At 37.9% G+C, this 24,824-nt stretch overlaps 1 protein-coding gene across 3 annotated transcripts in view; it reads left to right on the top strand.

Annotated features, from left to right (window-relative positions):
• Positions 1–20,243: 20,243 nt before the first annotated feature.
• TRPM7 (transient receptor potential cation channel subfamily M member 7) overlaps positions 20,244–24,824 on the top strand; it is a 105,606-nt gene continuing 101,025 nt past the window's right edge. For all 3 annotated transcript variants that reach the window (XM_079129875.1, XM_079129874.1, XM_079129876.1), the window contains exon 1: positions 20,244–20,377. In XM_079129875.1, coding sequence (XP_078986001.1) covers positions 20,375–20,377 — 3 coding nt within the window. In that variant the 5' untranslated portion in view covers positions 20,244–20,374. The remainder of the gene's footprint in view (positions 20,378–24,824) is intronic.

Here is a 24,824-nt window from a genome sequence, read left to right as displayed (position 1 = left end):
TTGGGGGACTCACAACTGGAAAGAGCCGTTTTGCTACTTGTAGTGCTGAATTTGCTTTTATAACAAATCCATTCTCACCATAACTAACCTACTCCTAAGAGAACATTAATCCATGAATCCATGAGGTCTCTGCCTGCCCTCATGACCTAATCACCTCTTATTAGACCCTACCTCCCAACACTGTTGCACTGAGGATTAAATTCCCAACACATGAACTTTGGGGGACAATTTACACCACAGCAGGAGCTAATTCATACAATTCTTTTAGGAACTTATAGAGAAATAGTTCTTAGACTTCCTAAAAAGGAAAGCCTATGGTTTGGCATTTCTATGTTAAAAACAACTTTACAATTTAGATTAGAGCATGACATATCTAGATTAAGTAGGAAAAGTTGTAAATTAGATTCTAGTTTATAATGTTCTGTGAATAGGTTCTACTACCAAGAAATTGGAAAACCAAGTTTTCAAAATACTTGAAATTTTGATATGATAATAAACCCAAAAGCTACAACCACAAGTTGTTTTTCGTTTGTGTGTGTGTGTGTGTGTGTGTGTGTGTGTGCGCGCGCGTGCTTGTGTTTGAGGTGCTGGCGATTAAACTGAGGGACACTCTACATCCCCAATGCTTTTTATTGTATTTTGAGACCAGGTCTCACTAAGTTGCCTACTCTGGCCTTGAATTTGCAATACACCTGCCTCAGTCTCCTTAGTCACCAGATTTAGAGGTATACACCACTACACAGGCCCAAGTAATTTTTTTAATACTTTGCTTTAGTTGTGGGTGGACATAATACCTTAATTTTATTTTTATGTGGTGCCGGGGATCGAACCCAGGACCTCACGCATGCTAGGCAAGTGCTCTATCACTAAACCACAACCCAGCCCAATTATTTTTATAAATATGAAAATAATGCACTTTTCTTAAGTACATGAAACATTTTTCAACTGAAGCTTCACCAATTAATTATTCTACAAAACCAACTCCAGCTCCTTTCAGTACAGAGAAATAAACAAATGCAATTGCCAAATTCTCTCCATTCTATCTTTCAAATATCTCTCGAAGGAGTTCCAAGGACTCACCATCCCCACTGTCACTAGCTCGATTAACATATCTCTACTGAATCAAACTCTTAACTTGTCTTCCAGGAACTAATTTTATTATCAATTTCCTTTCCACTTCAGAGTCAGTTTTTTTTTTTTTTTTTTTTTTTCAAAATTGAAATTGGATTATGCAACACCAGTACTTTAGGAAAAAAAAAAAAAAAACGTTAATAGCACCTAGTTCAGAATCCTGAGATCTGTGGAGAAAAAACAAATTCATTCAAACTAAACAATCAACACAGGCAACTTCTATGACCAAATATATGGGGGTTTTCCTCACAAATGAAGCAAGTAGTCCTTCAGCAATGGACATCAGCTTGGGGTCCCCTAACTCAATTTAATTCTGATATTATCCATTTGGAATTAGCATCAGATCCCACAGGTTGAAGGCTCTGTTTCAACCCCCATCCAGTGCCCATTGCTAGCCCCAGGTTATTTTACCTGTGCTTCTGACCAACCAGCTATAAATTGGGTTTGCACAGCCCCCTTCCTGGGTTCCATTAATTTGATAGAGCAATTCACAGAATCCAGGTAAACTTAGGTTTATCAGTTTATCGTAAAGTATATTACAAAGGATACAGATGAAGATTATAAAATATATTACAAAAGATACAGAAGAAATAGAGTAAGGTATATGTAAAGGGGCACAGAACCAGCCCTCTCTGGGCATGCTACTCTCCAGAAATCTTCATGTGTTCAAAAATCTCAGCTCTTCAGAAGCTCTCTAAACGCCATCTTTTGGGGTGAGTTATGGAGGCTTCTTTACTTAGGCATCCCCTTCTGAAGGTTGGGGATGGGTGTGGCTGAAAGTTTCAGCCCTCAAGTCATGCCTTGGTATTTCCGGTGACTGACCCAGCCTGAAGCTAGCTAGGGTTGACCAGCTCTGTCAGTCAACTTAGCCCATTGGCACACAAAAAGACACCTTAAAGAGTCCAAGAATTTTGGAATTGTGTATCAGGAAAGGGGATTCAGGATAGGACCTAAGAACTGCGGTGTTGTAGCTGATACCGTCTTTGTACAGACATCAAAATGACACACACAATCTAGATGGAATGTCTACTACACACCTAGGCTATACTCTAACCTTATGGGACCACTATTATATATTCAGATCATCATGGACAGAAACATAGTTATGCACTGCATGACTGAATATATTTCAAGGTTTCATAAGGCCTGCCCAGTTTAGTCCCTGTTCACTTTCAACTTAATCTCCCATCATATTCCTTTGCTTCATTCTTGCCCATTTGAACCCATCTTCCTAGTAACTTTCCTGTGCATAGTCTCCCCTTCCCACTCAGCCATCTTCTACAGACCCTTCAAATATCACTTTAGTTATCATTGATTGCAATAGGGAGAAATGAACAAGGAAAGAATAAATGTAGACAATACATTTGTGGGGTTTTATAATAAAATAAGAGAATCCCAGTAACTAGAGGAAGGATATAGGGTCAAGAAACAAGATCATGGCCTTAGGGAGTTTTTTTGCAGGAGTGAGAAATAACATATGAATACTAAGGGGGATCCAGCAGAAAGGGAAATTTTCATGACGTGGAAGTGTGATGGGAAAAAATAATTACACTTATTTCCTATGTGGCACAGAGGTGACAGGATCCAGTGCCCAACTGGAAGAGGTATCATTACATATGAAAATGGAAGGTTCATCTCCAGCAACTGGAGATAAGGTAGTTGTGGTATAATAAGAAATATATTGTCTTTGGTCTTTGTCCCAGTTCCAGGCAGAGATCCTAAAATCCTTGGAATTTCCCAAGTGATAGGACTACATTTTATTACTCATGAAAGCCTGCTTTGATCACACCTGAGTTTAAGAAGATGAGATGACTTAGAGTGGGGCTTCTAGATACCCTCAGGATAGGTCTGGTTGCTAGGTGAACCAACCTTTTGATTAGAGGGTTGAAACTTTCAGTCCTGTCACTGGCCACTATGGAGGTGAGAGGGACTGGAAATTGACTTCATCACTAATGGCCAATGATTTATTCAATTGTGCTTACATAATGAAGCCTCCATAAAATTCAAAATAAGGAGGTTCAGAGAGCTTCCTGAATTGGTGAACACATGGAGGTTCTGGGAAGGTGGTGTATCTAGGGAAGGCATGGAAACTCTTCATCCTTTTTCCTATTTCTTGCCCCATGTGTCTCGTTCATTTGTCTGTACCTGAGTTTATTCTTTAATAATAAACCAGTAAATGTAAGAAAAGTGTTTCCCAGAGTTCCCTGAGTCATTGTAGCAAATTATCAATTGGGGTCACGGGGACCCCTTATGTATAGTCAGTCAGGAGTACAAATGGCAACTGGGGACTTGCAATTGGGGTCTAAAGTGGGGATTTATAATGGAATCAAACCCTTTAATTTATAAGATATAAAAGTAACTTCAGGTAGTTAGTATCAGAATTTAATTGTAGAATATGCATTGGTGTCTGTAGAGAATTGGTTGTTAGTGCTGGAATACACCTCGGTCGTGTATATGAGTACAGGTGCAGGGAGATGAGGCAGATGTTATTGGTGGGAACATGGGAAGTTCTATTCTGATTGCTCTTATTTTCTGACAGTGAAGTACTAAACAGGGTCATCAGCTGAGAATCAGTTTGGGGAATAGACACGTAAAATTTGAAGAGGAATGTAAGGATATTAAAAGGTTGACTTTCAAAAGTGTACCAAAAAGAATTGAGTGAGTGGTCTAGAGTACAGGTTTTCAAGGTACAACAACTCCATCAGCAACAGCATCAGTGGGGATCTTACAAAAAATGCAAAATCTCGGTCCCTGCCCTGAACTTGACTCAGAAACTCTGAGACCAGAGTGCAGCATTTTGTTTCTTAAGCTTTTCTTACGATTCTGTTGCATGCTATATTTGAGATCCAGTGTAACAGAATCACCAGAAGGCTTGTTGAATCATATATTGCTAGGTCCCAACACAGATTTTTCTTCTTCTCCTCTTTTTTTTTTTTTTTTTTTGTACTAGAGATCAAACCCAGGGGTGCTCTACCACTGAGCCATATCCCCAGCTCTTTTTATTTTTATTTTGAGACAGGGTCTCACTAAGTTGTTTAGACTGACCTTGAATTTGTAATCCTCCTAACATAGCCTTCCAAGTCACAGGGATTATAGGGGTGTGCCACTGTGCATGACCAGATTCTGTTTTTTCCCTCCCTTCCTTTCTTCCATTTTAACCTCCCTTCCCTCCCTTCCTTCCAATGCTGGGAATCAAACTCATGGCCTTGCATATATAAGGCAAGTGCTCTATCTCTATACTACACCCCTGGTGCCCCCAATCTCAGATTTTCTAATTCAGGTCTGGGGTGGGACTCAACCAAGTATTTCTATTTCTAAGACATTGCCACATAGCTAATGCTGCTGGCATGGGCACCAAAGTTTGAGAACTACTAATCTAACAAAATATGGTATGATTGATGAGTTGCAACAAGGGCCCATTGTGACATTTGCAAAATTAAAATTAAAATAATCTTTTCTTGGTTGAATATATGGGTGTGTACACACTACATTCAATTACAGAGCCAGACTATGATTTAGTCAGACAAGTTCAAGAAAGTTGAAAGAGAAGCAAAGGTATTTATGATGTATGTAAGGAAACAAAGATAAATGGCTAACCATAAAATTTAAGATGGGTAAGAAGGGACATGAGGATTTGGGGAAGGGGTGCATGATAGTGTAAAGGTGTTAAGGCTAAGTGCATTGTAGGTCCCTGTGAGGTTGAATGATTATTTGGTTTGAATAGAAGAAATTGCATGTAAGAGCAGTGATGAGGAGGTAGATTGTTAGATATTGAAATTATGAGAAATTACCATTATTGGTAATGACAAGGTCAATGAAAGTTCACCAAATAAAATACAGAATGCCCTTGTAAATTTGAAATAATAAATTTGAAATTTATAAATTTCAAACAAATGACAGATTCTTTTCTTAAAGATTCTTTTAACATAAATATGTCCTAAAGTATACTCAGAACACACATTATAAATATGTATATATGATATTATATACAATTATACTATATATGTGTTTTATCATTGTTATATATATATATATGAAAATGTCCTTTGGGTTGGGGGTTTATATCAGTGATAGATCATGTGTGAATGTGTGAGGGTCTGGCCCCAGCACCACAAAAACACAACAAAATAAAAACCCTACAAGAAAATGTTCTTTCTTACAAGATTGACGTTGTGATACACAGAAACAAAATGAGATGGTGTCTGATTCACTTTTAAATCCTTTGGCTAAGAAAAAAGGGCAAAAAGAACAATTAAAGCAAATGCAGTAGTTTTGATAATCATTAAATCTAGATTATGGGTGTGCTTATGCTTATATATGTAGAAAATTTTTCATTAAAACATCTTTGGAAAGTTGTTTTATGGACCTTCAGAAAGGAGTAACTAGATATGCATTCAATTCACCACTAATCTGCATCTTTCCTTATGTTTTTACTTCAGCTATACTGAGCACTTGTATTTCAATACTATTCAGCACAGAGCCAGTTACTCTTCCAATTAATAGTTGGTTGCTTAGCTATTTGTTGTTTACATGTTTTAGTTTTACTTAGAGTTTTATATGTTGTATAATTGGCTTTCATGATCTTGAAATATATCAAGCTAAGATTAGATAACTGCATATTATCCCTTTGAGATCTTCATGAAACAAGATGAACATCTGAGAATAATGAGACAAGTATGTACATATCCATACACATCAACACACACATGTAGTAACTCCACATCAATATCATTTCATTTGCATTTTAAGATATTCCTTAGATAACTTTACAGTGTTAAAACCTTGATAAATTGCCATTAAAGGATCTATGTTAAAAATGTTACTGTATAGTAGAAATAATGATATCCAGTATCAGAAAAAAAATTTTTTAAATGTAATGCTAGGGAGTGGAATCAGGTCCCCCAATGTGCTAAGTATGAGTTCTACCACTGAGATACACACCTGGCCCCAGACCTTCTTTAAGATTCCTTGTTTTTAATTTTGTACTAATATCTCAAGTGAAGAAAAACATTTTTTAAACCCTCTGGAATAACTTACGGGGCAAACAGTTAAAGTGTCAATTCAGATAATCAAGTTTAAGCAGACTCATCTTTTTATGTATATTATTACGTGGGTTTACTCAAAGACATATGTGTCAGTGTGAATAAATAACAATTCACCATCAGTATCACCAATTAATTTAAAAATAGTGAAAATTAAAATCAATAGCACAGTCTCGTGATTCCTAATATCTAAAATCACTCATGTGTAAAATGTGATTATTTTTCCCTCAGTTTTAAGTGGATAAGTCTCTGCCTGAGACTGGGATTTGTGAATTAATTTTTTACATAAACAGCATGAGGAGCTCAGAGGTAGCTCCGTGGCAGAGAGCTTGTCCAGCATGCATAAGTCCCGAAAAAAAAAAAAAAAAAAAGAAAGAAAGAAAGAAAAAAGAAAACAGCACCAGTTTTGCTCATTTTGTTTTGTTTTTCACTTTCTCAGGAAATAATTGAATCACATGACTTAGGAATCGCTACATCATTAAAATGAGTTAAATTAAAGTTAATTAATAAAATTAGCAAAATGCCATTCCTTATCATAGTTTTATGCATTTATCATAGACTCCTCTGAACTCTCCATCCAGCCAAAGGAATTCATTCATTATACACTCACATGCTTCAGAGAAGTTCTAGCAATAACATTTTTCACCACAGGAGCATTGCTAAATTCAAAGGGGAATTTCTCTCTATGGTTACTGTTAATTTATTCTAGCTTTTGCCCAGTAGAGGAAGACTTCAGGGAGAGGAATAGGGTGTAGCTCAATGGTAGAGCATGTACTTAACATGTGCATGGGCCCTGGGTTCAATCCCCAGCACCAAGAGGAATAAACACCCAATGTTAGGAGGAGATTTTTGTACCCCTTTAAAATTAATCTGGAACCAAAAGATTATAAAAAAAAAGTGTAATTAATTAGTATAGTAATATACAATACTGTTGAAGAAGACTGATTTTCATCTTTTCAACTATTTGAGAAAAGTTTATGGACAACTTCTGAAATGCCAGGCACTGTACTGGTGTTAAAGATTAATATTTAAAACATTTCAGATATTTTTAGTTGGCATTTTATAAGCTTTCCACTTGTGACCAAGGTTAATTCTTTTGAAAAAGTGTCAAAGAAAAAAAAAAATCCATTAATCCTCTATTCAAAGAACAGCGAAATTTGTTGGAACTGGTTTAATCATCCTCTGTTTATATAAACAAAGGATTCTGTAATGATTTGCCAAATATTTATGAATGTCAAATTTTAAATGACCAAGAATGTTAAATAAAATGCACATTTCATATACTGACTCTTGTTTTTGCTTTGATGCAATAATCAGTTTTAATTGTTTTAATGTTGCCAGCATTCTTAGTCATTCCTTTTCAGTTTTAAGATACAGTGTCCCACTCTGAGTTGCCCATAGACTCACCCTGGTGGCAAATCCATTTAGAAAGAAGTCAGAGGCATGATTAATGTGGAAACGAACACACAAGCCAACAATTTGGCCCTAGTGATGTAAACAGAGATCTTTGATTAGCTGATTAAATAGATTTTAGAAAATAGTTTGTGAAAGACTGAATCATATATAATCTGTTTTCTATTATTAGTGACTTTTCTGTGTTATGTCTTTCTGTCCAAGAAGTAAAATAGTGCAAGGCTTAAGGACACAAACTTTGGAATTAGACTATGATGATTGAAAACTTGGCTCTGCCTTCTATATAATTTCCAGCTCTGTATATTGGGGATATAATAGTATCTGGCACGTAGAGTGGAGAGGACTTAATGAGTCAATACATGTTGTGAGTAGAACAGCACCTGGCAAGGAGAAACCACACAATAAATACCATCTATACAACGTAAAGGCAGAAAGATCTTCCTGTTTTCAAATCATTTTACTATGATCCCGTTTTGCTTATCTGGATGTAAACCTTTCTATTGTCAAGGTTTCTGAAGCACATTTTAAATAATTATGGAAAGTTATAAAACCTGTCTAGTGAAGGAGACAGTAATCATTCACAAAATTTGTAGTTATTACCACTACTATTCGTAGCTACTGCTTTTTTTGGTTTTTGGTCTTTCTGATACAGACTGAACCTATGGGGGCTTTCCTACTGAGCTATATCCCCTGATCTTTTTATTTATTTATTTTTTATTTGAGAAAAGGTCTCAATAAGTTCCTTAGGGACTCCCTGATTTGCTGAAGACTAGACTTGAACTTGAGATCCTTCTGGCTCTTGAGTCAAGTTGTGAGGATTGCAGGTGTGCACCACCAGAAAGACCAGGAAGACCTTTTTGTAGTCCTAGTGGCTCGGGAGGCTGACGTAGGAGGATTGGGAGTTTAAAGTAAGCCTCAGCAACTTAGGAGGCCCTAAGCAACTCAGAGAGACCCTGTCTCAAAATTAAATATAAAAAAGGGTTGAAGATGTGGCTTAGTGGTTAAGCTACCCTGAGTTCAATCCCCAATACCAAGAAAAAAAATATTGAGAAACTACTAACCTCCTCATATTTTCATCATAGTTTAAAATATTTGCAAGAAATATAATTACTAGAATATTGAAAATTTACAAATCGGTGTGTGCGTGTGTGTATGTATGTGTTTGGGGACTGAATTCAAAGTCTCACACATACTAGGCAAGCAATCTACCACTAAGCTGCATTCCCAGCCCACAAATTTATACATTTTAAAATAAAACTTACATCACTTGGAATTTAAATACCATAATGATCCAATACTCACCATTATTCATTTAAGAAAGTTAAGAAACTATCCTTTAAAATAGGAAATATTTCTGGGCATACCTTTAATTCCAGCCACTTGGAAGGCTCAGACAGGAGGAATAAAAGCCTCAACTTAGCAAGAACTTGCTTAAAGATAAAAGAATAAAAAAGGGGGGCTGGGAATATAGCTCAGTCAGTAGACTGCTTGCCTTGCAAGCACAAGGCCCTGGGTTCAATAGCCAGCACTGCAAAAAAATAAAATAAATAAATAAAATTAAAAAGGGCTGGGAATTTAGCTCAGCAGTAAAGCACCCCTGGGTTCAATTCCCAGTATAAGTAAATAACTAAATAAATGGAAAATTTATATCGCTCTCCTTGTGTCCTTAACTTGTGTTCTATTCTACTTTCCCAGTATGTGTGTGTGGGGATTGAATCCAGGCACACTTTAACACTGAGCTACATTCCCATCCCTTTTTATTTTTTATTTTGAGACAGGGTCTCACTAAGTTGCTGAGAGCCTTGCTAAATTGCTGAGGGTGGCCTCAAATTTATGATCTTCCTTTCTCTGTCTCCCAAGGCACTGAAATTACAGGCATGGACCACCACACCCCAGCTCCAGTATGATTTTTTTTTTTTTTTTTTTTTTTGGTACCAGGGATTGAACTCAGGGACACTTAAACACTGAACCACATCCCCGCCCCTCTTTTGTATTTTATTTAGAGACAGGGTCTCGCTGAGTTACTTAAGGCCTTGCTAAATTGTTGAGGCTGACTTTGAACTTGCCATACTCCTGCCTCAGTCTCCCGAGCTGTTGGGATTGCAGACCTGCACCACTGCACCCAGCCTTCAGTATGATTTAAAAAAAAAAAAAAAAAAAAATTAAGAGTCTTAATTTTTAGGTGAATTTTACAAAAGAAAGTGAGCAGAAAGTTTCAATTAATCTCTTTCTCATATTCTGGATCTGTATGCACAGGCAATTTTCCCTGTTATTAACATTTTGCATGAGTGTGGTACATTTATTACAACTGATAACACTATTGATGTAAATAAAGTACAAATATACATTTGTTTTTACCCTTGTGTTGTATATTCTATGGGTTTTGATAAATATATAATGACATATACTTACTATTATAGCATCACATAGGGAAGGTTAAATTTTCCTCCACCCTTTTAGGCTCTCCAGCTGGAAATGATACAAGACAGATTAACAGGAAAAAAAGGCATGTAAACTTTATTTATATGTACATGGAACCCTCCCAAGAAAAATGAACACCTAAAGAATAAGTGCTTATACATTAGGTTGAGCAAAGAGTGGCAGTCGTGGGAAAGTAATAGGCAGGTAAGGATTAATTTAATGAGGTTTTTTGGTAGCGATTTCTCTCAGCCTCAAGTCTGTCTTTCCTGATTAGAATATTTCTTTCCTCCTGGAATAAGGAGGGTGTCTTTTACATGGGAGTTTCATCTTCTGCTTTCAGGAAGAAAAAAAGAGGAGGTCAGAGTCCCCTTGCTGCACCTGCTGTTTTCCAACTGCCTTTAATTCAAACTAACCAATAGCCCCAAAGCATATTTGGGGGTGGCATGTCCTGAACGCTTCACATAAAAGCTTCACTGCCTTAAAAATACTTTGTGTTGCACCTATTCATCTCTTCTGCCCTTCCGACATCCTCTAGCAAACACTGAACTTTTTGTCTCCATAGTTTTGCCTTTTCCAGAAAGTCATATATTTGGAATCATTTCAATATATAACTTTTCAGATTGACTTTTTTCACTTAATCTTACATCTTTAAGGGTCTTCCATGTCTTTGCATAGCTTGGTAGCTCATTTCTTTATGTTGCTGAATAATATTCCCCTGGGTGGATGTAACACAGTTTGTTTATGCAATTACCTACTGAAGGTCATCTTGGTTGTTTCCAGTTTGGGCCAATTATTAATAAGACTTTTATAAACATTTGTGTATAGGTTTTTGTGTGTACATAAGTGTTCAATTCATCTGAGTAAATATCAAGGGGTACAATTGTGCTGTATAATAAAAGCATGTTTAATTTTGTAAGAAGCTGCCATTCTGCCTTCCAAAGTACCTATGCTCCTTTGCATTCTCACCAGCAATGAATAAGAGTTTCTGTTGCTCCACGTCCCTGCCAGCATTTGGTGCTGTGGCTATTTTGCATTTGGCCATTCTGGTATGTGTGTAGTGTTGTTTAAATTTACAACTTCCTGATGGCATCTGATAGTGCACATCTTCACATATACTTACTTCCCATCTGTATACTTCAGTGAAGTGTATGTTCAGATTTTTTATCTTATCTGCAGATTTGAGTAAATTTTTGTTAACTGTGGAAGATCTGTGCCTAGGTTCATTTTTTTTCCCATGTGGATGTTCAACTATTTCAGTGCCATTTGTTGAAAAGACAATTCTTTCTCTATTGAATCGCATTTGCTCTTTTGTCAAAGATTGGTTGACTATATTTGTGTGGGTCTATTCCTGGGTCCTCTATTCTGTTCCATTGACTTATTTTGTCTATTTTTTTGTCAATATACACTGTCTCCCTTATTGTAAATTTATAGTTAAGTCTTAAAATCTGGAAGCATGTCAGTTCTTAACTATGTTTTTCTCCAATATTATTAGCTAGCCTATGAATTTTGTTTTTCCACTTACGTTTTAGAATTTGTTTGCTGATATACACAAAATAACTTGCCTGGAGATTGACTGAGATTGTTTTGAAACTATTGTTCAAGTTGGGAAAAATATCCTGACATTATTGAGCCTTTTGATCCATGTAGGTGGAATATCTATCCACTAATTTAGATTTTCTTTGACTTCTTTGATCAAATTTGTACTTTTCTTTATATAAATCTTATATGTATTTAGATTTATATGAGTGTTTTATTTTTGGTGCTAATGTAAATGGCATTGTGTTTTAGTTTCAATAGTTTATTTTCCTTTATGATTTTATCCAAATAAAAATTATTGATTGAGAATTATTGACCATACTGTGATGCTTTTCTACAACAAAATAATGTGTCTTCCAGTACATTGAGACAATAAGGTGAAGAGGGGTGATTAGTATTCTAAGGCAATGGTTCTCAAACTGGGATATATATCCCATGGTGATATATGAAGATTTTCCAACGGATAAGGAAATTATTAGAGAACTGATATTTAAGGGATTGATTTCATAGAAAATTTTAATTATATATTTCTCTTATTTTCACTTTCTTTGGGAATACCTCATAGTTGTCCATATTATATCATATTCAGTAGAACTGGAGACCAAACTAGTCCATCAGGTTTTGGACAAAACATTTCAGGAAAGAGACATGACTGGTAGCATGAAATCTCAGTCATGCATGGGAATAATCTAGAGCAACATGTGGTCGATGCAGATGATGAGTACATTTTCTGAGTGGATGTATGGTTGATGGATTAAACAATGTGCTGTGGTAATGCAGACTTCCATGTTGTGCTCCACCTCTGGCTACCCTCTACTGTATAGGACAGTGACCTGCCTCAATTTGACGTGATATTCTGCATGCCAGAATCAGAGGACGAATTACATATTTAGATTCTGATCAATCAAAGGGTTTATTTGGTTCTCTAACAAGTATTTGTTAAATATAAGTATGTGTCATCAAACACTGGGAAAGGATATGCTGATGAATAGTCTAGATAAGGTTATGATCCTCATGCAGTTGAATGTTTAGTGAGGGACAAGCAAATAAGTTGGTATTTGGAGTACAATGAGACAAATGGTATACTAGAGAATATACAGTGTACAATAGGAACATTCAGAATCATCTCCTAAATTGTGTGTGCGTGTGTGTGTGTGTGTGTGTGCATGCTTTGAAGGAAGGGGATAAAACAATTAGTGAAAGGGGACATACACGTTGAGTTGTGATAACAGACATTGGAAGGGAATAGGAAAGAAGCTAGGAGAAGTGACAAGAGATGAGACTGGAAAGATAAAATGGTATCAGACTGTAAAATGTTTGGACTTGTTTATAAGAGTCATTGAAGGAAAAAAAAGACACTTTGAAGGGTTTAAAGTTGAGAAGTGGTTTATGGGTCATTATTATTAAATTAGTCCCAATAAGTCTGTTTTAATTTATTACTGGAGTCCCTGGCTGCTTATCATGTAAAAAGATTGATATAATTTGGTGTGTTAAAATCAGTTTTCTGTTGCTGTGACAAAATGCCTGAGAAAATAAGTTTAAAAGGAGGAAAGATTTATTTTATTTCATGATTTCAGAGGTTCCAGCCCACAGTCACTTGGCCCTGTTGCCTTTGGGCCTGTAGCAAGGCAGTACATCATGGCAGAAGCATGTGGAGGAGGTTATTGCTCATGTCCTCGAGGTCAAGAAGCAAAGTGAGGGAATTAAAGGGGCCAGAATCCCAATATACTCTCCAAGTGCCCCCCACCAGTGACCTATTTCCTTCAACCAGGTCCCACCTCCTAAAGTTTCCACCACCTCCCAATAGAGCCAGGGGACCAGACTTCAACAGATGAACTTTTTGGGGACATTTAAGATCAAAACCATAACACTTGTTTATGCCTTTCTGCCTTTAAGTGTTCTCTTTACTCAGAATGGCTTTGTTTTATATAGCCCTTCTACTCTTCTTGCAAGACTCAGTTCAAATTCTATTGCCTTCAAGTTTTCCAAATATTCCCATCGGTGATTAGACTTTACCACTGTAATGATTTATTCATATCACAATTTTATCAGTTATATACTGCTACATAACAAATTATCCAAAATCTTAGTGGCTTAAAAGAATAGTGAACTTGCTATTTTTCACAGTTCCTAAGTATCAAGACATTGGGAGTGGTTTAACAGGGTGATTTGTCTAAGAGTTTTTGGAAGTTATGTCAGCTGGGATGCCAGTCATTTTACATATTTTGAGAGGCAGAAGGCTTTCTCCATGGTTTACCTACATGGTAGGCAAGTTGGTACAGGCTGTTGGCAGAAGGTCTCAGTTCCTTGCCATGTGTACCTCTTTACAGTTCTGCTTGACAGTTGGCTGTCTCCAGAGTGAGTGATCTATAAGATAAAGATGGAAACCAAAAAATCTTTTATGATTAAGCCTCAAAAATCATACATTGGGGCTGGGGTTGTAGCTCAGTGGTAGAGTGCTTGCCTAGCATGTGTGAGGCACTGGGTTAGATTCTCAGCACTGCATATAAGTAAATAAAAAAAGAAAGGTTCATCAATAGCCAAAAATATATTTCAAAAAAATCATATATTGTTGTTGTTAACAACACATTAAGAAGATTAAATATGATGACAAGCTGGTTTTATCCCAGGGATGCAAGTATGATTTAATATACACAAATTAAAAAAAAAATACACAAATCAATAAATGTAATTCATCACATAAACATAATTAAGGATGAAAATCACTTAGTCATCTCAATAGATGCAGAGAAAGGCTTTGACAAATTTAGCACTCATTCATGATGAAAACACTGAAGAAACTAGGGATAGAAGGAAAATACCTCATAGAGGTATATACGAAAAACCTAAAGTCAACATCATGGTGAATGGGGGAAAACTGAAAACATTTCCTTTAAAATATGGAATTAGACAAGGATGTCTATTCTTACTGTTCTTTAAAATAGTACTAGAAATTCTAGCCAGAGCAATTAGGCTAAAGAAGGAAATAAAAGGGGTAAAAATGGGAAAGGAAGAAGTTAAATGATCATCATTTGCAGTGATATAAGCCTGTACTTAGAAGATCCAAAAAGCTCTACCAAAAGACTGTTAGAGCTAATCAACAAATTTGGCAAAGTAACATGTTACAAAATCAACACACAAAAATCAGTAGTTTTCCTATATACCAACAATGAATCTGCTGAGAAAGAAATCAGGAAAAGAATTCCTTTCACAATAGCCTCAAAAAAGAAAAAGAAAAAGGAAAAAACTGAAAAACAAAAAATTAATGCCTAGGAGTATTTCTAACCAAGGAGGTAAAAGACCACTACTATGAAAACTTAGAACACTGAAGGAAAAACTGAAGAAGACACAGAAGAAGAAAGCCCTTCCATGTTCATGGATGTCCACACTATCAAACTCAATATGCAGAGTCAATGCAATTTCTATTAAAATACCATTGACATTTTTCATGGAACTAGAAAAAAATGTATTAAAATTCATTTAGAACAATAAAAGGCCCAGAATAACCAAAGCAATTCCAAGCCAAAAAAGCAATCCTGGAGGCATCAAATACCTGACTTCAAATTATACTACAGAACTACATTGATAAAATCTGCAAGGTACTGGCATAAAAACAGACACATAGCCCAATGGTATAGAATAGAAGACACAAAAACAAACCCATACAGATAGAGTCATCTGATCCTTGACAAAGGTGCCAAAAACATACATTGGAGAAAAGACAGACTTTTAAACAAATGGCACTGGCAAAATTAGTTATCTATATATAGATGAATCAGACTTGACCCTTATCTCTCACCCTGCATGAAAATTAGAATGGATCAAAGACCTAGGAATTAGACCCAAAACTATGCAAATCTTAGAAGAAATTGCAGGCTCAAAATTCCAACATAAAGGTACAGGCAATGACTCTCTCTATAGGACTCCTGAAGCTCTGGAAATAATGCCAAGAGTTAATAAATGGGGAAAGGGGAAACACTGGGTAATGATACTGGCCAATTTATATTGCTATGACATGTGCACACATGAATATGTAATAGCAAATGCCACCACTATATACAACTATAATGTACTGATACAAATATGAATAAGAGAAAAATAACTAAAAGTCATACATTGTCATTTCTACAATATCCCAAGTACACAGGCCAAATCTATTCATTGTGAAAGTGTCTAGGTCAAAGTGAGGCTACACAAGATAAGAAACTCTGAGGGCCCTGAAAAGACTGGGTAACGGAAATTATAACATTCATCTTCGTTTTAACTTAAACTTGCATCTGTCCCTATCTCACTAAATCAATCCTGTAGGGGTCTCTCAGTCATGTCTCTCTGGATGAGAAAAGGGTTAACTGCCAGAGGATGATGTTGGCTATAAACCAATTACCCATAAACTTATTTAATCAATAAATACACAAGAGCGAATATTCCTTTTAAATGAGAGGTGGTGTGACAGGTCTGGCCATACCAGCCGTGGCTTCTAGCAACATGGAGTAGCCCAACTCTCTTTTACTTATAGACACAGAGGTAAAGGGGACCTGGAGGAACTTCTTCTGTGATGAACAGGATCGGGTAGAGTTAGGGAAGCCATTTTCTCAGGGAAACTAGACAGGGAACCATCTGATTCTGCTAGATAAGGATGGTTTCCCACACAATCCTTTACCTTTTTTTTCCCCACTATTGCTCTCACCCATGGAGTCTTTTTAGATGTGTTATTCCTAATTGAAGTTTACCCTATGAAATTTTAATGCCTCTGTGTATTAGTCAGTTGTTCATTACTATAAGGGTACATGAATCATCCTACTTATGAAGAAAAAGTTTTATTTAGCTCACAGCTTTTTGTTGTGCTTTGGTTTTGGTGCTAGGGATTAAATCAGAGCTTTGTACATGCTAAGCATGCACTCTACCACTGAGCTTTTCTCCTAGCCCTTAGCTTAGTCTTGCAGATTCAGGGTTAGGGGACTGACATTGGCTCAGTCAGTTTTGGTGAGGGATTTCTTGGCTGTATCACATCATGGCAGATGACAATAGCAGGAGCACATTCAGAATTCAGATTATCACATCTTGATACAGGAGGCCAGAAAGACCAAGTCAGGGGTTGTGCTCAGGCTTTTGTAACAATTTGCTCTTTCAATAACTCACTCCAGGAAACTAGTAATCCCTGAAGGCAGTGACCTATGACCTCCAACCAGGCCCCCATCTCTTTAAGAATTTTTTTCTTAGTTGTAGATGGACACAATACCTTTATTTTAATTATTTATTTGTATGTGGTGCTGAGAATCCAACCCAGTGCCTCACACATGCTAGCATTGAGCCACAGCTCCAGTTCTAGGCCCCATCTCTTAAAGGTTCCATCTATCAATATTGCCACTCTAAGGACCAAGACTACAAAAATACTTTGTTTCCCAACACACAGACTTTGGGGAACAAACCACATCCAACCCTGTATGTTTGTACACTGTATGTTTGCTTATACACTATGTGTCTGTGTTTTATATGTTTAGAGTGAAATTATTTTTACTTCCTTGAGGGTGGTACCACCCCTTCGAGGTAAGACTGCATGCACTAGACTGAGAGCTGAAAATCTAGGACAGTTGGTACTGTACCATGCCTTTTCATCTCTTTATTCTGAAAGCACTTTGCTTAGTGCTTTAACCAGAGGAGAGTAGTAAATGTTTCTTGAGCTGTATTGTAAATAATTGGGCAAGGACAGGAGGGAGAATGAGTATGTGATACAGGGAGAGTGGAAAACAGACACCATTGACGAAATGGAAATAGAACCCCCAGGGGAAAGAATTGTGAGGGAAAGAATATTTAATAAACATTTTCTGAAATACTGAATTTGTCAGTCTTGTTCATCACTGAACACTGAATACAACTGTTCCTGACATATCTTAGGCCCTCAATTCATATTTTTTTGTGAACAGATTCATTCTTCAGAATGATTGCTGGCCAACATATATAAACTTCAAGATTGCTTACCTGAAAATTAAGAAATTTATTTTGATAAGTTCAATTATTCATAAGTTCAACAGGATAAATCCTGTTCCCCATTTCCAATTTTAAACTCTACAATTTATCAGAGTTCTGAAGATTGACAAGGAGCTCATCTTGTTTCATTTCTTTCTTTCTTTTTTTGGTACCACAGATTGAAGATTGAACTTAGGGGCACTAGACCACTGAGCCACATCCCCAGCCCTATTTTGTATTTTATTTAGAGACAGAGTCTCACTGAGATGCTTTGTGCCTCACTATTGCTGAGGCTGGCTTTGAACTTGCTGTCAGGTGGGCTCTATTGCACCTGGCTCATCTTGTTTCATTTCTACTTCATCCAAGAAAGGAGTGAAGCATTTCTTGTAGGCACAAAAAGGCCAGAGTTACAAAGTTCCAGGGAAACAAAGTACTCTTATTGTATTCTGATTTTCTAGTTTGTTTGTCTCCACCTTCTAGATTATAAATCCCTAAAGGCAGGAAATGTGTAGGCCTGGTTGAAATCTGGAAGATAAACATTTATTGAATGCATGTATAAATTAGTCAAGATCCTTGCCCCAAGGGGCTGGCAATCTAATATGACACATATGTTAAAACATTTTAAAGCCTTGGTCCCGCTAGACCTGCCAGATGGAAAAAGAATACCTGACACCTGAAGATTGTCAGAAGATCGTTTACAAGCACAAAGCTTGCTAGGGAAACCGCGGTTGGATCAGTTTTGTTGGAGCAAAGATCCTGCTACAGTGAACAGTAGGTCATAATGGTCGGGAGGTAACAATTATGCAGCATGAAAAAAACCAGATCCCCCAACAAACATGTTCATTGTGTGACACCAATATATAAAATTTTAACATGTGCTAACTAATCTGTAGTGACTGAAAACATGTCCTCCCTATCCATGAGTTCAGTGTATTCAACCAGAGAATGAAAAATACTTGGGGGAAAATATACTTCTGTACTGAGAAAAAAAAAAATGCTTCTGTACACAGACAGACTTTTTTTTCTTATCCTTATTCTCTAAAAAAATACAGTTTAACAACTATTAACACAACATTTACATTCTACTAGGTCATGGATTAGGGATAATTTAAAGTTATATGTAAAAACGTGTGTATGTTATATGCAAAAACATCATCATTTTATAGAAGGGACTTGACATCTGCTGATTTTAGTTTGGGCGGCGAGGAGTCCTGGAATGAATGTTCAGAGGACACCAAGAGACAACTGTAATTGCTAAGGGATGTTGATAGGGAGTGACAGGATGAAAGGGTTATAAAAGGTGGAAGGAAACTTGATGATGAATATCACTATCTTCATTGGGGAAATAATATATTTCATGGGTGTAAACATAGGTCAAAACTTATCAAATTGTACATTGAAATATGTTTAGATTATCTTCTGTCATTCTTCAATAAAACTTTTTTTAAAAAGAGATAAGAAGCCAGGCAGAGGCACAGGCCTGTAATTCCCAGCGGCTCTGTTGGCTGAGGCCAGGAGGATCCCAAGTCTGAGGCCAGACTCAGCAATTTAGCAAAGCCTTAAGTAACTTAGCAAGACCCTGTCTCGTGGGCTGGGGTTGTGTGGCTCAGTGGTAGATTGCTTGCCTAGCATGTGTGAGCAGTGGGCTCCATCCTCAGCACCACTTACAAGTAAATAAACAAAGATCAATCAACAACTTAAAAAAAAAAATCCGTCTCAAAATAAAAAAATAAAAAAGGAATGGAGATGTGGTTCAGTGCTTAAGCGTCCCTGGGTTCAACCCCTGGTACAAAAACAAAAAAAGGGATAAGATAGACAGATGGAAGAGGGTCATATTGAGAAACCCCTGAAGTCTCTGAAGTCTCTGGGAGCAGAAAGTCGAAGTGTGAAAAGCAGTTTTAAGGAAATTAAACTGATTGTGGTCTTATGAGTGGATAGGGAAGAATAGCATTTAGTAAGCTATCAATAATAACCAAAGCAATGGTGTGATAGCAAAGGAAATGGTAAGAGAGGCATGTATTAGACAGGGCGACGACCTACTGTCTTTGGTTCAGAAGGTGTGTGGTACATGCATGTCTGTCGGTGATATCTTTGGAGGGAAACAGAAGGGAATCAGTCCAAAAAGAATTTTTACAGCAGAAACTGACGAATCTAGAGGAAGAACGTGATTTAGGAAAAGATGATTTTGCATTTTGGACGAGAAAACAGTTGTATCTGGAACCTTGATCCTTTCTGAAGCTCACAGAGGGGTTCGGGAAGCTTTAGTTTGCTTGAGTGTGCAGGCAGAAGCCAAGTGGGTTAGTGGAGGTGACACAATGCCGCAGCTCCAGGCTGGATCCCGGGGAGGCCTGGAACCTTAACCTCAAACACTGCTTCTTCAAATTCCACCCGCGAGCTGGGGCAGGTGTTTGAGCAAGACCCGCCGACGGGAGAGCAGGGGAGCACACCCTCGCCCGACCAGGAGGTGGTGAGGCTGAGTGTGCTCGCGCCCGGCGCGCGCGCTCCGCGCAGGGAGGCGGCCTGGGAATGCGGGAGCGCGCGCCCTTCACGTGACCCGGCCCGCGGGCGGCGACGCACACGACGCGCCCCTCACGTGGTCTGTCTTCAGCCCCGTCGCCGGCGGAGGCGGGCGCGGGCGCGTCCCTGTGGCCAGTCACCCGGCGGAGTTGGTCGCACAATTATGAAAGACTCGACTTCTGCTGCTAGCGCCGGAGCTGAGTTAGTTCTGAGAAGGTTTCCCTGGGCTGTCCTCGTCCGGCGGCCTCTGCTGCCGCCTCCGGAGAAGCTTCCCGATAGATGGCTACAGGCCGCGGAGGAGGAGGAGGTGGAGTTGCTGCCCTTCCGGAGTCTGCCCCGTGAGGAGAATGGTACTGGACCCACTCAGGCCCGGGCGGGGAAGGGAAGGGAAGGACCTGGCGGACAAGTGTGTGTGGGAGCCGCGTTCCCTGGGGCGAAGGACCCTCGAATTGCCGCGAGGTTTCGGAGTTGCCCGGGCGGGACTGCGGTGCTGTTCGTTCGAGGGTGAGGGGCGGGAGGCAGGTAGCAAGTCTGGCGCCTCGGCTCGTCGAGGGAATCCCCTGAGTTGAGGCCGGCTCGCGCGAGGGCCTCTCGAGGCGGCAGAGGCGCGATCCGGGGACTACCTGGCCGCTCTGAGCTGGAGTGAGCTCAGCGGCGCAGCGCGCCAGACGCAGCGGTCTGCCGCCAAGCTCCGCATCTCCCGGGAGCGCGGTCCTCCTGGCGCCAGTTGCTGGCAGATAAGGGAGCCAAATGCTCTGCTAAAGTTCAACATGGAAAAGGAGGGAGGGCTGGAAGGGAACAAAAAGGGTAGAGGACACGAGTTTGGAGCTGTGCCTTGTTTGCTGTGTAGTGGATACTCTACAGGTACATTTTCTGTTTTGGAGCCAAAGGGTTGACGCTGTTGACCGTACATTTGGCTTAGAATATTCTTTAGCAAGAAGTAAAGATCTCCGGGGTGGGGGACTCTGCTGTGGGGACTGAGGCAGTGTACTGTCAGGGTTTAAGTTCATCTGTCTCATATGTTGCCCTACAGAGGGGTCTAAGCTGAAGGGGCATAGAGGAGGGAGGGAGGCGGTGCATTGCAGCTTTTGATAAAGCTTTTTTGTTAAGACCAGGAACCGAATTCGAAGATTTCTTACGAAGAAAGTCTTTCAGATGAGGGACTTGAACAGCAGGGTAGGGATTTCTGGTTAGTACTTTTAACTTGATAGACTTTATGCAAACATTTCTGCCTCTGCTGAAGTCTGACAGGTTTTCTTTTCTCTAGCAGCAAATTTCAAGTGCCTTATCAAAGTTAAACCAGGGTTTTACTCACAGCACGGATTTAGTCTTACTGTGAATAAATAGTTCATCTTTCACTAGGTTCCACCTTCTTTGATAACGTAAAGCCAATAAAAAGACCTCTTGCCCTTTTCCTGTTTCTTAAAAGAAGGGTGTAAATCTCTTTACTTGAGCTAAAATTTTGAATCTATTACTTAAAAGAATTTAAGGGAATCCTTTGGGGAGGGGGTCGAATCAAAGGGCCTTGCTTAAAAGTAGCAAGCCTTGGGGCTGGGGAGGTAGCTCAGTCGGTAGAGTGGCTTGCCTTGCAAGCATGAGGCCCTGGGTTCGATCCCCAGCACCGCCAAAAAAAAAAAAAAAAAAAAAAAAAAAAAAAAAAAAAAATTAGCAAGCCTTTATTACTATTAAGTGATATGTCCAGTTTTCCTTTTTAAAGGGTAAATAACAGATTTGAACCTATTAGCTCAGTATTTTAAAATATTTCATGTATTTAAGATATGTTAGAAAATGGAAATGAAGATTCTTCATCTGTAAGCCATTCATTGCTTCCTGACAGACTTATTTCTACTGAAAGTCTATAATTTCTTCGTTTTACCTCAACTACCTTTCTCAGATCCAATCTTTCACCTTAATGTCTTGCTATCTATGTACTTTAAAATCTAGCCTTCAGAAACTAAGATGTCTTTTCTCCTGTTTCTATTGCCTTTCTGCTTAAGTTCTTTTTATTAGCAGATAAGCTCCCCCAACTGATTTATTTGATAAATTATTCAACAAATGTGGCACATAGTATGAACTGTATTGGTTGAATGTGCTGTTAACAAACCTATTGAACCTGATGTGGTATTGAATTGGTGGTTTTAGTTGTCAGGAAACTGACCTTTAGAAGAAAAGAGCATCCTTAGTTTTTTCTGGGAACTATTGTACAAAACTATGTGAGTGAAGTAAGGGAAGCTATGGGGTACCGTTCGCACTATTACAGATAAGCAAGACAAGATTTCTGAAGGTGATACATGTCATGCAGAGGATTTTGGATTTTTTTTTTTTTTTCTGTTTTTTTTCCAAGTATTGTCACTTTAGGCAACACTATGGAGGGTGAATTGGTGAGTAGTTAAACACAAAAGACACTCATACAGGAGGCACTTGTAAGACTCTTAAAAAATGTTGAGGGCCTGAAATAATTGGTAGAATAAAGAAGAAAGAGATTTTGCCCTTCAAGAATTAGAGAATTTGGTCACGTTTGTGGAATAATATCTCTAATTTGTGTGTATAATGTTCATAATAACCAGCCATGAAATGAAAACATTGAATAATTGAAGTTATTACTTAAAGGGTCCAGATGTAATAGTTGAAAACAGTACTTAAAATAATATGTTTAATTTATTTTAAAAAAATGGCTATGGAATCAAATGCTTACAAAATTTAAGTTAGAGAGCCGTACTAATCCTAGATATTTTGATTTAATTCTGATTTTCCCTCTAACATTCTAACATGGGAGATTTCAAACATGTAAAGGTTCTGTGTATAGTAACACAAACCACCATAAATCCATTGACAAGTTTCAACGTTACAGGCATGTGACTTTTGTTCCTTTGATTACTGCTCCCTTTCCTCTTGAACTGGATAGATTTTTTGTATGTTTGGTGGCACTGGAGACGGAACCCAGGGGCGCTCTACCACGGAGCTGCATCCCCAGTCCTTTATATTTATTTATTTTGAGATAGAATCTTGATGAGTTACCCAAGCTGGCCTGGAATCTGTGATTCTCCTGCCTCAACCTCCTGGGTTGGTGGGATTATTGGCATGTTCCACAGTACCCAGCTCAACTGGATAATTTTAAACGAAATCATAAACATATCATTTATAGATATTTCATTGTGTATATACCTAAAAAGACAAAGAGTCTTAACCACAGTAACAATTAGCTTGCCTGAAAGGTAGTAATTCCTTAATATTGTTAATAATCACCGAATATCCTTGATTATCTCATATTTTATTCCATTGATATGTTTCAGTCAGGATAAAGAATTCTGCACTTAGCATTTGGTTGATAACTCTTTCAGTCACTGGTACCTTTTTTGGTTTTGGTCTTTTCATTTGCCATTTACTTGTTGAGAAACAAAATAATTATTTGCCCTGTAAAATTTCCCACAGTTTGGATTTTGTTGAATGTTTCCCTTTAGTGTCATGCAACATGTTTCTTCTCGGCATTTACTATGAACTGTTGACAAATCTCAAGACTTGATCAGATTCTAGTTTCATATTTTGGCAAGATTACTTAGTAGGTTTAATAAGTAGTGTTAAATACTTTCTACTGCATCATATTAAGAGGCACACGTCTTTTTTTTTTTTTTTTTTTTTTTTTTTGGTCTGTGCTAGGGATTGAACCCAGGGCTAGGCAAATGCTCTACCACTGAACTGCACCCCAACCCTTTTTTTAATTTTAAGATTGGTAGATTTGTATTGTTCACCCTTTCAGTCACTCACATAGTGCTTTTAGTAGGAGCCATTCATGATTTTTGCCATTGATCCATTATTTCAATTTTGGGTCCTCTTTCTCCTTTTCTTTTGGGAACTTTTCAGCATATGAGTAAGTTCCTCAGTCGTCGTCGTCGTCGTCTTCTTCTTCTTTTTCTTTCTTTCTTTCTTTTTTTTTTTTTTTAGTGATTCCCCATTAAGTGTCTTTTAAATTTGATACCTGGGACCAAAATTTAAAATGCTTGAGGTTAATTTAGAATATAAGTACTAAAGGGGTTTTAACTGTATCATTTATGTGAATCCATGAAAAGAACTTAGATGGGTATCACTTTTTATTTTTTCTGTGAGCTATAATATAAAAACCCAAACTTAGTTTGCAATGAGTTGAGTGTGGGTTGATATGGGGTAATGGAGGGATTTTGCGGTTATTAGATTAGTTTGAATGTGACTACAGTGTTTGACTTGGAGAACTGGACCTCATCAGGTTTACTTTATAGAAGTGATTGATTCTAATTTAAAGTAAGTATGTACTTTTAGAGATTTTAAGTCTTTGGTTCAGTTCATTTTGGAATTAAAAATTGTTCTGAATCTGTTTAACCTGCTTTTGGCAAATTGTGTTTACTTTTCTACTACTTAAAAATTTTAGAATCCTATTAAAGAAATTTTGGTGTGTGAGGGTAAGCAATTCTTTGAGGTTGGTAGACTTGTCTCTTGACCTAAGTGTCTTTGCCAGGTCACAGTATTTTTTTTTTTTTTTTTTCCTCTTCAGTTTTGAGACAGGGTCTCACTCTATGGCCACAAACTTCTGGACTCAGGTATTCCTCTTTTCCTCTGGCTTCAGCCTCCCAAATAGTTGCAGGTATGCTCCATAGTGCCTGGCTTGAAGTCACAATCTTTATGAGCCTTGCTGTTAACTTCTCTATCTGCAGATAATGATTTTATTTCTGCTTGACCTCAGGAGTAGTGCTAGGATTAAAATCTTTGAAACACTCTCTGTCTCTCCTGCCGTCATGTAGACATGTTAATACCATAATACCTTAG

The sequence above is a fragment of the Sciurus vulgaris genome (assembly GCF_902686455.1).
Source record: "Sciurus vulgaris genome assembly, chromosome: 2".
In the NCBI taxonomy this organism is placed as follows: domain Eukaryota; kingdom Metazoa; phylum Chordata; class Mammalia; order Rodentia; family Sciuridae; genus Sciurus; species Sciurus vulgaris.
Note: the sequence above shows the minus strand (reverse complement) of the source record. Positions and strands in the feature narration are given on the sequence as shown.